General features: G+C 45.4%; 1 protein-coding gene across 1 annotated transcript; it reads right to left on the bottom strand.

Annotated features, from left to right (window-relative positions):
- Positions 1 to 3193: 3193 nt before the first annotated feature.
- On the bottom strand, positions 3194 to 14593 carry LOC147747421 (uncharacterized). The gene is made up of 2 exons (XM_086936299.1): positions 13736 to 14593; positions 3194 to 6534 (listed from the first exon to the last, which is right to left on the bottom strand). Exon 2 carries the CDS (start codon positions 5661 to 5663, stop codon positions 4128 to 4130), a length of 1536 nt encoding a protein of 511 aa, XP_086792425.1. The 5' UTR covers positions 5664 to 6534; positions 13736 to 14593; the 3' UTR covers positions 3194 to 4127.
- Positions 14594 to 15772: the final 1179 nt, after the last annotated feature.

Here is a 15772-nt window from a genome sequence, read left to right as displayed (position 1 = left end):
CAGAAAGTGTACAGTCAACAAGTGGGAGGAGCTAACAGTTGCTAATTCTGGTGAACACATCCTGACATTTACAGACTAACAGCAGCTGCATGGACAGCTGCAAGCTCAACTGAGCATGTGCAAAGTGGAAGAGGCTAAATATAACCTGTCTCTACGCAGATTTCAAGAGCAGACAGCAGCAAGGTAGGACAGAGCACATGGCACGCACGTGGTTGCACATGACAAAAAAAATGGCTGCCAGAAATACAAAATGGATTCCACAAAACGGACAAGATAGCCTCTAAATACAGGATGGCTTCTGCTAATGCTAACCTAATCACTGCCAAATTACAACATGGGGATCACTGGGACCCTTTCCTCTTTGTGAATGCATTTGTTGGGGAGTAGGTAGTGGTCCCAAAGGGATCAATCTCTACTGTCAGACAAACTTTTAAAAAGCAGAAAACGTTTTTTAAACACAGCACTCCTTGCTAATAGTAAAACAGGCTGCATTTAAACATATATTTTAAAAGCAATCACACTCATGGTGGTCTTCTAAATCCAATAATCTATCATCCTATGATGGCCAAAAATCGTAGTGAGTTGCAATTTGCGACTTACCAAATGAATATTGATGAGGACTACAACCCACTATGACTTGGAATTTTGTGAAGTGACCAGTAGTACATAGGTCAAAAAAATACTGGTAGCAATTTGCAACATGTATTTTGTGACTAGTATTTCATACATCTGGCCTAAATTCTTATTGTAGGTTAGGCAATCAGGTTTTAAGGTACTTAAATGCAGTAAATCCTTTTTATTATCCATTGATTAATATAGTTTCAATTCCTATAGATTATAAGTATGGGAAGCTTGAAGACCGGTGGGATCAATTTGGTTTTTAACAACTGGTATCGATGGTTGTCAGGTATGTGTTTCTTGATCTCACAATTCATTTATAAATAACCCAGGAATCATTTCATTCCCTTTTTGGAGATACCGATTTTTATTCTAAAACAAATAGAATAGGATTAATATGATGGTAAAGTTTGCAATACAAATTATGTTTGGGAAAATAAAAATAAGTGATGTGCAGAAGATCCTTCCTCTGGGAACATGGTAACTCCTGCTGAGAAATGAAGCTGCTTGAATTCAGTTTTTATTCTGTTGCTCCTTACTATTTGATCCATCCTATTCTGGGCCCACTTGCTTACCATTGTTCCTCTGACTGACCTTTTTTCTGATTGAGAAGTGATGGGAGTTAACATTGACATCAATCAAATTCAAATAACTGTGCAACCCCTTTGGCTACACAATGGAGAAAGGTCATTACACATTCAAAATCAAGTTAAGGCACATATATCTTAAAACCATGCTATAGAAGTACAAATTAGCAACAGGACCAAGTAAGGCAAAGAACCAATTCAGTCACAGCAATACAAAAGATCAAAAGAAGCATCTGGTGCTCAGAAAAAATGTGCACATTTTTCTATGCATGGATGAATCTACATCAGATTAAGTGGATTTCCGGCTTAAGGGATGATTCTAAAAATCTAAAGAGTCTGAAAATCTGGATTTTCAATAAAGAACATTGTAACAAGGCAAACAAAAAATAAGTGAAAAGGTGTCAGCATTTCAGAAGCACAGTCAAAAGTCTTCTACGGTTCAGAAATTAGGTGTTATCCTAAGCCACACTCAGGAAAGAATCAAAATAAGCATTAAGGTCGAAATCTCTCAGAGTGCAAAGGAAAAGTAGTCTCTGAAGGGGCAGAGAAGGATGAAAAGAGATCTCCTAAAGCGTCTCTAAAGTCTGATGGGGTGAACTCTAAGTTATAACACACAAAAGCCTTCTGGGTAACACCCCCTTTGTACATATCATTAGGAGTTCATTGTTCTCGTCCATTTCTTATGTTGCACACTGCAAAATGAGGGGAAAATCTCACCCTGGACATGGTATTTATACAGCGTGGTGAAATACAGACCTAGTCAGGACAAGTTAAAGCATTACCTCAGTGGTACACATTTAATTTGCATGTGCGAATTTAAGCACAAATGAATATTAGTTTCTAGTGAGTTAGATTTACATTACATTCATGTAACATTAAGTAAATCTTTAAAATAATCGTGTAAATATGACTAGGAACTTCATTTAAATGAAATATATGAAATAATAATGCACACATTCCATGAACAATTTATTGTTTCATCATACTTCAAATAATACATCTCAATCACATAGGGTAAAACACACAATATGAGTATCCTCTAAACCTATAATGAATGCTCTCTTTATTAATAATGTCAAGTGCAACATGTACATTAATCGTTAAACCACACAAGAAACATGTGCTAAGGGCACGTTCATATCATATCATGTATCTGTTAAGTATCTGTTACAAATGTGTGACGTGTAAAGGATGGACAATGTTGCACTGCACCAATCCCCCCTCTGATGGCGCATCAAATCATCACATCAATGCCTTATCAGATGGATAAATTACAATCTGGTTGTTTTCAAAATCTTTATTCTAGAATCCTCCAGAAAGGTCATTTTTTTTTTAATCCTCATTTGCATACTTGGCTCCAATCTGTCAAAACAAACAGCTGCCGCGGAACAGACAATCAGGCAGTGCCTCTATACTGACTCAGCATCAGCTGGCAGAGATAGCGTAGGAGGGGTGGTGACCAAATCCCTTCAGTATCAGCTGGCAGGCCATGAAACTCTAGCACGCGGGCTCCTCTGTTAGACAATGATGCCCGGGATACCAGGGCCCTTTAAGCATCGCCACTTTTTAGCGGAGCCAGAAGGTGAGCCAAGTCCGTGTTGATCATTGGACCTGGGGAAAAAAAAAACCCCAGGTGTCAACATGACCTCTCTATCTGCTTCCAAAAGGCTCTTTTTCCCTGATTCCCTCCCCTTGCCAAGTTGAGTTTCGAAATCTGGAGGATTGAAGAACGCCATTTATAAAAGGTGGGTGGCAAAGCGTCTTGTCAGTGTCTACAAATTTCCCTGCGTGCCGCAAGAATGGAATAGGACACTAAGTTGGAGGCGGCGTTGCAGGTTTTTTCACTCAGGCCAAAAATAACTAACCCCAAATCAATGGTGACATGAAAATCTAGGATCGAGGACAATTTACTGTAGAAGCCTCAATGCTTAACTGCAAGAATAAAAGATCAATGACAACAGTAAAATAAACAATTCGCTCTCAGCATGTTTGAGTATGCAAGATTTATTGGGAACCCAATTAGAAAGTAATCACAATGCAAGATACGTGCACACGGAGACCTCAGCAAAGCTCACTGAGTGCCCAATTGGTATGACAGTGCAGAGACATTTTATAGGTATATGCCCCCACAGGATGGGCATCATAGCATACGTAATCTGGATCAGGCTATGACCTGCTAGACCAATCAGTGAAGTGCACATATGGTGTGATACCCTTTTAAGGCTCGAAGTGTACCTACATTACCCACGTGTCATCTACGAGAGCAGAATTGGGTTTTTCCACCAAGGTGAAATCAGCGTTTCTAGTGTACGTGGGTTTTGCACGTATTTGACCAGCTAGGGCAGGTCATGTCGACATCTTTTACTGGAGATATGAGGTTTGGCAATAGCAAGCTAAAAGCTGGAAGCTGGCATGTCATTTCTCGGAAGCCTTGCGTTCGCTCTGCACGTTGCAGCTGACTGACACACAGAATGGAGCGTGCGACCACTCTGTGGATTTCTGCTGGTGTCTTTCTTTAGTAGTTCAAAGAAGACTATAGGCCTGAAAACATATGTATTTGGTATCATATAAATGTCTGCTTCGTCATCCCCAAATCTGATACTAAATCATATGTTAATCAGAAGTCATTCATCTTGATCATCTCCTGTTCCTCATCCTCATCCTCATCCTTGTGAGTGTGGTGTTGTGAACCACCTTTCCTGAATATGCAGTTGGCGCAGGACCTAAAAATTGCTGCACAACAAGATGGGCATATTCTTATCAGAAGGCACAGTGTCAAAAGAGCTGCTATCACTATTATAACTGCCTCAAGTATCCATGAGCCCCAGCCTGTGAACCACTTAATCACATCTTCCCATAGGCTACCTGTGTGTATCCCGTGGGCCTCATCTCTTATATCTTTAATTTTTTTAATGGCTTTTATTATATTCCCACTGTTATCCAGAATAAATACACAGCATTGGCTCTGAGCCAGGGAGATGCTGGGGAAGATGCCTCATGGAGGACGGAACATACTCCTCCCTCCTTGGCCAGAATCATATCGAGAGCAATCCGGTTTTGAACTACGACAGCCCTCATGGAGGTGAGCTCTTCTGTTATATTTCCTAAGGCGTCAGTGGTAGAGTCCGCTAGATCTTCAATCATCCTGGACAACTGGTGTATCCGTTCTGAAGTATAGACATTGCCTAGTATTGGAACCATTGCCCCAACACCTGTTAACACGTGGTCTACCCAAGCGGCCGTTCTCTTGGCCCTCACCAGTATCATCTTTGGTTTTTCTGCTGGCACTAATTTTGTGAAGTGGGTCATTTTTGGGATGATGGAGGCTAAGTAGCAACTTCCATACCATCCTGGGGGCAGGTAGAAGTATGCCCATGGACCACAAACAAAGAAAAGGCCTTTGTAACCTACCAGACCTGGTGACGGCTCGTCACGACTCCTAACTCGAGTTAGTCTGGTTGTGTGGTTACAGCTGCTCATTCCCATGTAAATCAGGGGAACCGCCTTTGTGGGTGGTATGCCTTTTATCTGGTTTATCCTGTCCTCGCAATCAAATAGGCCATGCTCTCCTTGAGCGACCTCCTCGAAGGTACATCCAAATGAGATGCACTCCTTCCAATTGTCTTTGGACAGCAGTTCTGAAAAGGTGCATGTTCTGGTAGCCCCCTTTGGAAGAACCGGCACTCTCTTGGGTGTTACTACTTCTTCCTTGAGGATGCAGGAGGGGGCTGGAACTTCCCCTACCCTGAACCTTGGTATTTTCAAGTGGCCTGTTTCTATGTCATCCCAACCTGCCCTGCCCTTCCATTCCTTGTTTCTGGACGCCCTGTCAAATCCCTTTAGCATCTCTAAGTCTCCCTTAGTTGGCTGCATATTTATACAAGGGATCCTCTTAGGTCTGGGAGGGGGGTCTGTTGTCCTTCTGCTATAGCTATAGCCATTGCTGCCACTGGGATCAACAGTCAGTATTTCAGATGAGGGTGTACCTATCGATACTGACGCAAACATGCCGTGTTGACTTTGGAACATGTCTCGCAAGAGGACACAGCCTACATATTTGGATAATGGCAGGACGTTGTACTTTAAACTATGTGTGGTGTCTGTGGGCAGGTGTGTGCAAACATAGCAGTCAGATATATTCAAAATTGTCACATACAGTTTCAACATTTCCACATATTGGTTCCCTTCGTAGGTATCCCACAATCCTTCTTTGTCCCCTTTATTCACATCCACCCCCACACCAGTAATGTTCATTGTTATATTTTGTTCATAGTCTCTTGGTGTTTTTGTTGGCTCAGTTCCATCACTACCATCCCCCACCCTTCCATTGAGGTGTGGTATTTCAAGCTCATTAGAATATGTTATTATAATTGCTGTCACTATAACCGCTGGAACTGGTAACAATATTGCAAGAATCACTGCTCTCCAATTACATGTATGTCTCTCAGTGGACTGCATGACTCTGTACAAATCTCTCCCTTTCCTATGCAATGCAATCTTCTTGTGAATAGGCCCTGAATTTATTCTTGGTCCACTCGGTCTTGTGAATAGGCCCTAAATTTATTCTTGGTCCACTTGGCGCTATGCTGGCTTGCCCTTAGAGTCAAGCATTTACCCACTGCTCTTCTCTCAGTTTTCAATGTCTCGAACAGGTCTAGGACCAGTGATTTCTGTTGCAAAAGCGGCACAATGGATGGTGTTCAAGGTTTTGAATAATGCTAGAACCAGAACTCTGTATCGCAAAAATAGAACTATTGAGAATGTCAAAACGTAGGTCTGTTAACTCTTTCTCAGGAATTTGCTCTTGGCTCGCCGGAAAGGAAATGTCATTGAAAATCAAACGTATTAGCTCACTGAGCAATAGAGGCCTCGGCACCAGGAGGGTCAGAGTTGCAGTTATGTCTTTTCCCGGACATAAAATAGTTAATTGTATCCTGGACCGTTGTCCGCAGGCTTGTATTGACACAGATCGAAGTCTATTTGTCAGGAGCATTGCATTTAGCCAGCAGTCCGTTGATCATTAACTTCCTTGGTCATGTTTCTGTTTGCTGTGGGAGCGAAGGTGGTATCCCTTGCTGGGCTCGGCGGCTGCTACCTGAATCGGTTGCGTCCTTTCTCCGTCCGTTACTTTCTTCATGTGTGATGCATGAATCCACGAAGCTGCACCTTCACACTTCACAGCTGTGGCCGTCGTGAGGATGACCTGCCTTGGCCCCTTCCACCTCGGCTGCAAGCAGTTCCTCCGTGTGTGGGCTTTGATCCAAATCCAGTCATCAGCCTTTAGGTCATGGGGTGGCGGTGTCACTGCACCTGGAAGGGACGTCAGCACCTGGCAGTGGAGGTAACGTAAGACATGTGTTAACTCTTTACAGTAACAAGCAATAAGTCGTCCATTACTGACAGGGGGGCTGTTGACATATGCCCTGGTATTTGCATGGGTCGGCCAAATATAATTTCATGGGGGCTTAACTTTGTTATTCTGTCTGGGGTACATCTCATTGCTAGAAGGGCTAGAGGCAGCGCGTCTACCCACGAAAGGTCAGTTGACGCACAGATCTTTGCAATTTTATTTTTCAAAATTCCATTTCTGCGCTCGACAGCCCCTGCCGCCGGCGAGTGATAGGCGCAGTGTAGCCTTTGTTTTATGGCCAGTCCCTTGCACAGTCCCTTTATGACGTTGGAAATGAATGCAGGACCATTGTCGGATGCCAGGACGGAAGGTACCCCGAATCTGGGTAATAGCTCTTTAAGTAAACACTTTGCCACGCTCTGGGCATCACAATTTTTGGTGGGATAGGCCTCTACCCATTTGCTAAACATACAAACGATTACCAAAACGAATCTATATGACTGGGTGGGGGGCATGTCTATAAAATCAAGCTGAAGGCTTTCAAATGGTCCATGGGGGGGTGGAAAGTGGCCAGGCGCAGTTGGGATACCTTTTCCAGTGTTGTACTGCGTACAGACAGCACACTGCTTGCACAGCCTCTCTGCTGTCTGGCGGAATTTCGTGTTGTACCAACACTGGGAGAATAACCTGACCATGCCATCACGCCCCACGTGTGAGGGTCCATGGAACAACCTACTCATTGAAGGGAGCATGGTTGAAGGCAAGCATATCCTGCCATTAGGTCCTACCCATAGCCCCTCTTCAGTTTGTTTGCATCCCTGTTGTTTCCACTCCTCTCTTTCACTGTCAGCTGCCTCCCTCTGAATACGTATTGGATCAAAATGCAGTGAACCCTTACCCTCTTCTGTGTCTGTCTTGTTGCCTACTAGTTGTACCATAGCTCGCTCGCAACCTGTAAGCGCTATTCTCTTTGCTTCTTGGTCAATGAAAGCATTGCCTCTGGAGATGGGGTCTTTTGATGAAGTGTGGGCAGCACATTTTATTATGGCCACCTTGCAAGGTAATAGCAGTGCTTGGAGGAGGTCACAAATCAATTGTGCATGCTGTATTTGCTGGCCTGTTGATGTAAGGAACCCCCTCATTGCCCATAACTGGCCAAAATCGTGGACCACCCCAAAGGCGTACTGACTGTCCGTGTATATATTTACTTTCTTCCCTTCAGCCCATGCACATGCTCTGGTGAGTGCCACAAGTTCAGCTGCTTGTGCACTTTTTGCTGCTGTCAGTCTCCCTCCTTCCAACAATTTAGTTGCTGTGCCCACCGCATAGGATGCTTGTAGTACTCCTGTGTCATCCCTTAAACATGACCCATCTACAAATAGATCTCCTTGAGCATCTGGGAGCGGTGTGTCTTTCAGGTCTGGTCGTATCTTAGTGTGCCTGTCTATTGCCAATGCGCAATCATGAAAGGAATCATCTGAATCAAAGTCCTCCGGCTCATGCTGCGTGGGTAGCAAGCACGCAGGGTTCAAAGTGGTACACCTCTTGATGATAATGTGTGGTGTCAGGAGTACCAACTCATACCTGGTGAGTCGTGCATTTGTGAGGTGCTGTGTCTTAGTGGATGTCAGAAGTGTGTCCACGGCGTGGGGCACATGTAGCACTAGTGTGTGTCCTAGCACTAAGTTGTCTGACTGTTCCACGGCGAGTGCTGCAGCAGCTACTGCTTTCAGACACGGTGGGAGCCCTGCAGCCACTGGGTCTAGTGTGGCGGAATAGTATGCCACGGGGCGGTAGAAAGCTCCATGTTTCTGAGCCAAGACCCCCGTCGATCACCCCCCCTTCTCGTGGCAGAACAAATTAAAGTCTTTCCCATAGTCTGGTATGCCTAATGCTGGTGCTTCTTCTAATTCCCTTTTTAGCGCATTGAAGGCTGCCTCGCATTCTTGTGACCAGGGCACAGTGTCAGGTATGCCTTTGTGTGTCAGTGCCTGCAGAGGTTTTGCAATGAGAGAGAAGTTTGGTATCCAATGGCGACAGTATCCTGCAACTCCTAAGAAAGCTCTAACTTCCTTCTGAGTGCGGGGTCTGGGAAAATGTGTTATTGTCGAGATTCTGTCTGGCAACAGTTTTCTTGTTCCTTCTGTTAACTCATGGCCTAAGTATTTCACAGAGGTGAGACAAAACTGTAACTTCTTTGGGGAGACTTTGTATCCCTTTAATGCTAAGTGGCATAGGACAGCGATGGTGTCCTTTACACAAGCCTCCTTTGAAGGTGAGGCCAATAGCAAATCGTCAATGTACTGGATAAGTGTGGACCCCTCCTTTAGTACCAGGGAGTCTAAATCTGTTTTTAAGGCATGCGTGAAAATGGATGGTGACTCTGTATAGCCCTGAACCAGCCGTGTCCAACAAAATCTTTTTTGTCGGAAACTGAAGGAGAAGAAGTGTTGGCTGTCAGGGTGCAAGGGGATTGTGAAGAAGGCGGAGCTAAGATCCATCACAGTGAAAGTCGTAGCCCACACAGGTATATTAGATAATATTGTCGCTGGGTTTGGGACCACTGGGAAAGATGGCAAGACTATTTTGTTCAATTCTCAGAGGTCCTGAGTGAATCGATAGACAGGGGCCCCGTTCGGGCCCTTGGATCCCTTTTTCACAGGAAGTATAGGGGTGTTACATTGACTGTATTGAATCTCCCTTAAAATTCCTTGCTTTAGGAGGTCTTGTATCACTGGTGCGATGCCCTCCTCCCCTTCTTTTGAGATCTTGTATTGTGGCACTCTTGGGAGAACTGCCCCTGGCTTCAGTTTTATCTGTACCGGTGGGTAGTTCAATACCCGCCCTACGTCATTGGCACTTGTTGCCCAGACCTCTGGCGGCACACAATGTCGTAATTCTGGCGGTATTTGGAGGTCGGGGCATGTCATGAATGCTTGTACCATTAAACCATTTGCCTTGCTCTCTAAAAAGACCCCTGTTGGTGAGCAGTGTATGGTGCATTGTAATTTGCATAACAGATCTCTCTCCAGCAAATTCACGGGGCAGAACCTGCTAAGAATGAATTGGTGGTGCACTGTTATTGTGCCTACTACAAACTGTAGTGGCTCAGTAAGGTATTCTGTAATAGGTTGGCCAGTCATGCCTACTGCGGTTATCGTAGTCCTAGAAAGTGGAGCTTCAGGTGTTGTTAGTGCCTTCAGCATTGATCTTTGAGCCCCTGTGTCAATTAGAAATGGAACAACCCTGCCCAATACCTCTCCCTCTACATATGGTCCGGATTGATCTACTAATATTGCTGGTGCTGCTATTGTCACGCAGTTTCCCACTTTCAGGCATCCCTAGAATAGTGCTGGGGGTGGGGGTGGGGGCCAGTCATTCATTACTGGAGTCCATCCCTCCCCTCCTGCCCATTGCTGCTGGGACTCATTTTCATGTGGCGTGTTGTCTCTGTACTCTGTGTGCTGAGTGTAGTTGGCGTGCTGGTGTCTGCCCTGTTGCCCGCTGTTCTGTTTGTACCTACTGTCCTCACTTCTTTTCTTTAATATTGGACAATCTGCTTTCCAATGATTAGGATCCTTGCAATAGAAGCATGCTGTTCCTTGGGGTGGCAGGGAGGTTGATCTGCGGGGTAAGGAAGGTGTCCTACCGGTCTGCTGTCTTCCTACACCTCGCCCCCCCCTCTGCTCCTTTCCCTACCTCTGTTATTGCTATAAAACCGTTCTTGTGCCACCATTAACCTGACTTTTTCTTTCTTTAATTTTTCTGTCTCCATTGCCTGCGCGCTAGCCTGGAAATCTGCGCAATATTTAGCCGCTGATAGCACTTTTTCTATTTTCTCCTGCTGCCAACAGACGAAAGAAGTTTGAAGGTGTGTCCTGATGGGTGGTGCAAGGCCTTGTACGAATGTAGTTACCAGAGCTGGCATTGCATCTCCCATAGGGTCTTTCAATCCACTGTTCTGCCTATATACTTGCAGGAGGCGGTCAAAGTATGCATTCACACTTTCATCTTTTTCCTGTTTGGTACTTGTAATTTTGCTCCAATCAACCCTATCTTCAGGTACCTTCTCCTTCAAGTGTCCCACTACTTTTTTGTATAACTCCTCTACTTCTGGGCCTGGTGTCCCTCCGTTCCCCCGCTTTGGTTCAACCTCTGGCCACTCAATCGCTCTTTTACAATCCTCCCACAGATCTTTTGAGATGATGATGTTAAAGAGCGTGTCAAGGTCGCGCCACAGTAAACCTCCTAATGATGTCATTCTGTTAAGCTCTCCGTACCATCTCCTGGGCTCTTCTCTTAAACGGGGGAAGACTCTGCTGAAGGCGCTAATGTCTTGCCTTGACCATGGGACATAAACATATGCTAAATCATTTGGCGCGCTGCCAGGTGGTGGTGGTATCTCTCGTAGGGGCATGATAAGTGATGGGGCCTCTGTTGTCGTAGAATTGCCTGTTGTGTTGGCTGTGGCGATGGAGTGGGCCAGGGAGTGGGCTACGTCAATTACTGCACATGTGTGTATTAGCTGCTTCCATTGTTGTAATTTATCGATAGCATATTCAAGCGTGTCCTGCAACTTAGACTCCTCCCATGTTACTAAATCTGGGTCTGTGAATCCGAACTTCCCTACCTCCCAATCATATTTTTCTGGAAGTTGGGCACGACTCCCTGTGGTCGTCTGGGCGTCAGCTTGCTTTGCATATGCTGAGTGGGCCTGGGGTGCTTTGTTCATTAACTCTGCGCGTGCTAAGGACAGTGTTTTCTCTAAATACCTCCTATGCTGTGTTTTTATAAAAGAGTCCACAGTTAGTGAGCCCTCAACAAGCTGCTGTAGTAGCGCCTGACACTTTAAAGAATCACTTTTTAACATCAGTTTTGGTGAATTTGGATTTGATGCTGAAGCCCCTCCCACCGTTCCCCCAAAACTGCCTCTTCTTTTGTTCTCTGGAGCTGGCTCTGTTTCTGTCAAACACTGCTCTAGTGTGGAAATGTCGTGTTCTGTGTGATGGACATATGTAAATGCATCCCATATTAGCGAGTGCCATTGTTGTTTGCTGAGTGAGTCATCCTGTGATTCATCCTCAAATAATTGCTGCCACGGACTGTCTATTAGCTTAGGTATTTTAATCTGTTTTTTAGTACATTGTTTGAGAACGCTGTTTTTCTTCTCGTTGTAATCTGAAGCGGCTTTGACAGCTATCTTTCTCATCAATTTCAGCGTAGCCAGGTCTTGGATAGACTCCAATTCTGGTTTCGCAACCTTATCTTTCAATGCTCTGCGTACAAAGGTTATGGCTGCGTCTCGTTCCCCAGGAGTTAGGTCAGTGTGTTCTGGCTCAGGTACCTGCAGCGGTGAATCACCACCCAGGCATCCCAAGAGAATATCTTCTAAGACTTGGTCTTCTGCCTCTTCTTCTTTAACTTGTACACATGGGAATGCGCCTATTGTATCTAATTGCTCTTTTCTCCATCTGCCCTCCAATTTTGCCTGTAATATTTTTTTTTTAATTTCCATAGGTTCGCTGTGGACTTTAGATTTGACTGCGCTTGTTGAACGCATATCGCTTAACACAGAGTCCCAAATATGGTATGCCTCCCATTCTAAACTTCTAATCTTCTTTCCCTTTATATTTAACATTTGGCGCAAGTATGATAGTTTGGCCATGTCATATTTGCCATTACATGGGAATTGGAGATCCTTGTTTTTAGATGTCAGATCATGCCACATTATTGAGCTTAAGCCTTTTTTTATAGCTACATTATATGCAGGTGAGTTCTTGGGTGGGGCTGGCTGAGTCGTATTTAAATTCTTTTTACTATTGAGGTTTCCCATGGTTGAGTCGTGTGTAGCAGCTAGTCCTAAACACTTTACAAATAACTGTTCAAGTATACCAGACAGATGGGTTACGGGGTGGACGTCAATAGAGTAACATGGGACACAATAGGTTGACAAATACTTCACTTATATTTCAGCCGTACAGTATTTGCAAGAGGGCAACAAGAAAGCCATACATCAATCACCCCAACAGGTCATGTACGGCAATTCACCGAAGCATCTTCACAAGGGAGAAAGAAGCCAGATCCTGTTTTGTTTGTTTGTGCCTTGACGGCCTGTGATACAGGTAAGGTAGGAAAACAGACCCTGTCTGCGGCTGTGCCACAGGGTGCTGGCATGCAACAATAGAGCAATAGTGGTGAATTGTTTCACTCTGTTCAGTCAATCACAAAAAACATTTAGGACAAATACAGGGATCCTACGCAGCAGCGCTGTAGAAAAACCCTTCTGTGAAGAGAATGTGTGTGGGTCTGCTGTACTTAGTCTCAAAGAAGTGAGGGGAATATTAGAACTTTTATCAAAAACCATCAAATTTTCTATTTTTAGAGAGGTGCACTTTAATCGGTCTTTCCAGCCAGTCCCTTCCAGAGGCCAGGGGGTATTGTGGGCAGGAGTACTTATTTGGCAACGTTGGTAACTGGGTGTGTGAGATGGATGTTTTCTACCAGATCTCCTTCAGTAATGTTCTAGTATACCGTTTAAATGGATAAGCCGGCAAAGGTAACCTAGAACCTAGCCCTAGGCAAAAAATACTCCTCCTTTCTAGCAATATTTGGCCACTACATAAGCCAAGCACATCACAAGTACACAATAAAAAAATGCAATGAAACCTATAATGATTGAGAAAAGAAACACTGTTGTACTAGGCGTCACACCCCCCTCCTCGTGCCGAGGATATCCCCTTGGCACGAACCTAGAACCACTCTGGCCCCTAGGTGGACGTCTCCAGGGGGAGGGTGGAGGCGGAACCCAGGCAGGGCGACTGGCGTTAGCCAAAGAGCCAGGAGCGCCCGGGGCGTTCCTCATAAATGCCAAAATATTAGGCCAGCTGCGCGTGGGCGATGGTGCTGGACCCAGGCCAGAGCTCATGAGAACAAATAAAATCACAATCTATCAGATACACAGTATAAACTAAATCAAGTAGCCAACATGGCCACTCGTATCGCGATACTCAACAGGCACAAACACTATGTGCCAATCTGGGGAGCGAAACTGCCACATCCTAAAACGGCGAGCTACCTGCTACCACCCACAGGGGAGCACAAACTGCCACAGCTCACAATGAGGGGCCAACTGCTACAACCCAATACCGGAGGGTTAAAGTCCCCTCCCAAGTGTACTCACCGGGCTTCGTCCAGTCTGTTAGAGCCTACCGACGTCCACTGCACCCGCTGGGAATGGTCTGGTGATGGTATCTCGCATCCCAGCTGCCGGTGACTCTCTGCGGCGGGGGTAGGGGTTGCAGACCTTCGCCCTCAATGGCTGGCCAAGGGCCCACTGACACGAAGTCACCAAAGAGTTACTGCTGGCCAGGAATCCTGCAGAAGCTTGCCGTCACCAGCCAGCCAGGAAACGCAGGGGACCAAGGTCAGACCCTATAAGATAAAAAAATGTATGTGAGAAACGGCAGTGGACTTCAGGCAGCAATGACAGAGGTGAACACACGCCCGTGGCACAGAACGTCAGAAAGGTCAACAGCGCCGAGGGCTGGAGAAAAGGAAAAAAGAGCTAGACGGGAGCTACCTCCCGGGTCGTGTGGTGACAAAAACACACGTAAACCATCAGTGCCAGAAACAGCAGAATGAAGAAGGTGATCAGAAAAGGAACCACGAAAGACATGGAGTCTTAACAAGCCTTGTAAATATCCCCAGGACACAGGCACACCTCGTCAGACATAGAGAGCCAAGAATAAGAAGAGTCAGCAATCAGAAACACAACACAAGCGTGCCGAGAGCGAAAAAAGAGCAGGACAAGACCAAAGACAGCAGAGAGGCCACACACGGATCATCCACAGGATCCGACCCCCTCCAGCAACCAACCAGGCCGGGGAGAGATAAACAAACAGAACGTTATCACCTCAAATCCCGCCCCCAGAAGGGTGCCAAAAGGGTCCGATCCAGTGTCCGCTCCGTCGGTGTAGCCAGTCAGCTGTATTGGGCCCGCAGCATTCTTCACCAAATGTAGAAGCCTCAATGCTTAACTGCAGGAATAAAAGATCAATGACAACAGTAAAATAAACAATTCGCTCTCAGCATGTTTGAGTATGCAAGATTTATTGGGAACCCAATTAGAAAGTAATCACAATGCAAGATACGTGCACACGGAGACCTCAGCAAAGCTCACTGAGTGCCCAATTGGTATGACAGTGCAGAGACATTTTATAGGTATATGCCCCCACAGGATGGGCATCATAGCATACGTAATCTGGATCAGGCTATGACCTGCTAGACCAATCTGTGAAGTGCACATATGGTGTGATACCCTTTTAAGGCTTGAAGTGTACCTACATTACCCACGTGTCATCTACGAGAGCAGAATTGGGTTTTTCCACCAAGGTGAAATCAGCGTTTCTAGTGTACGTGGGTTTTGCACGTATTTGACCAGCTAGGGCAGGTCATGTCGACATCTTTTACTGGAGATATGAGGTTTGGCAATAGCAAGCTAAAAGCTGGAAGCTGGCATGTCATTTCTCGGAGGCCTTGCGTTCGCTCTGCACGTTGCAGCTGACTGACACACAGAATGGAGCGTGCGACCACTCTGTGGATTTCTGCTGGTGCCTTTCTTTAGTAGTTCAAAGAAGACTATAGGCCTGAAAACATATGTATTTGGTATCATATAAATGTCTGCTTCGTCAATGTATCTGTTACAAATGTGTGACGTGTAAAGGATGGACAATGTTGCACTGCACCAATCCCCCCTCTGATGGCGCATCAAATCATCACATCAATGCCTTATCAGATGGATAAATTACAATCTGGTTGTTTTCAAAATCTTTATTCTAGAATCCTCCAGAAAGGTAATTTTTTTTTTTTTAATCCTCATTTGCGTACTTGGCTCCAATCTGTCAAAACAAACAGCTGCCGCAGAACAGACAATCAGGCAGTGCCTCTATACTGACTCAGCATCAGCTGGCAGAGATAGCGTAGGAGGGGTGGTGACCAAATCCCTTCAGTATCAGCTGTCAGGCCATGAAACTCTAGCACGCGGGCTCCTCTGTTAGACAATGATGCCCGGGATACCAGGGCCCTTTAAGCATCGCCACTTTGTAGCGGAGCCAGAAGGTGAGCCAAGTCCGCGTTGATCATTGGACCTGGGGAAAAAAAAACCCAGGTGTCAACATGACCTCTCTATCTGCTTCCAAAAGGCTCTTTTCCCTGATTC

This window comes from Lissotriton vulgaris, chromosome 1_1 (genome assembly GCF_964263255.1).
Source record: "Lissotriton vulgaris chromosome 1_1, aLisVul1.2, whole genome shotgun sequence".
Lineage (NCBI taxonomy): Eukaryota > Metazoa > Chordata > Amphibia > Caudata > Salamandridae > Lissotriton > Lissotriton vulgaris.
The sequence above is the reverse complement of the archived record's forward strand: the minus strand, read 5'-3'. Positions and strand labels throughout refer to the sequence as shown.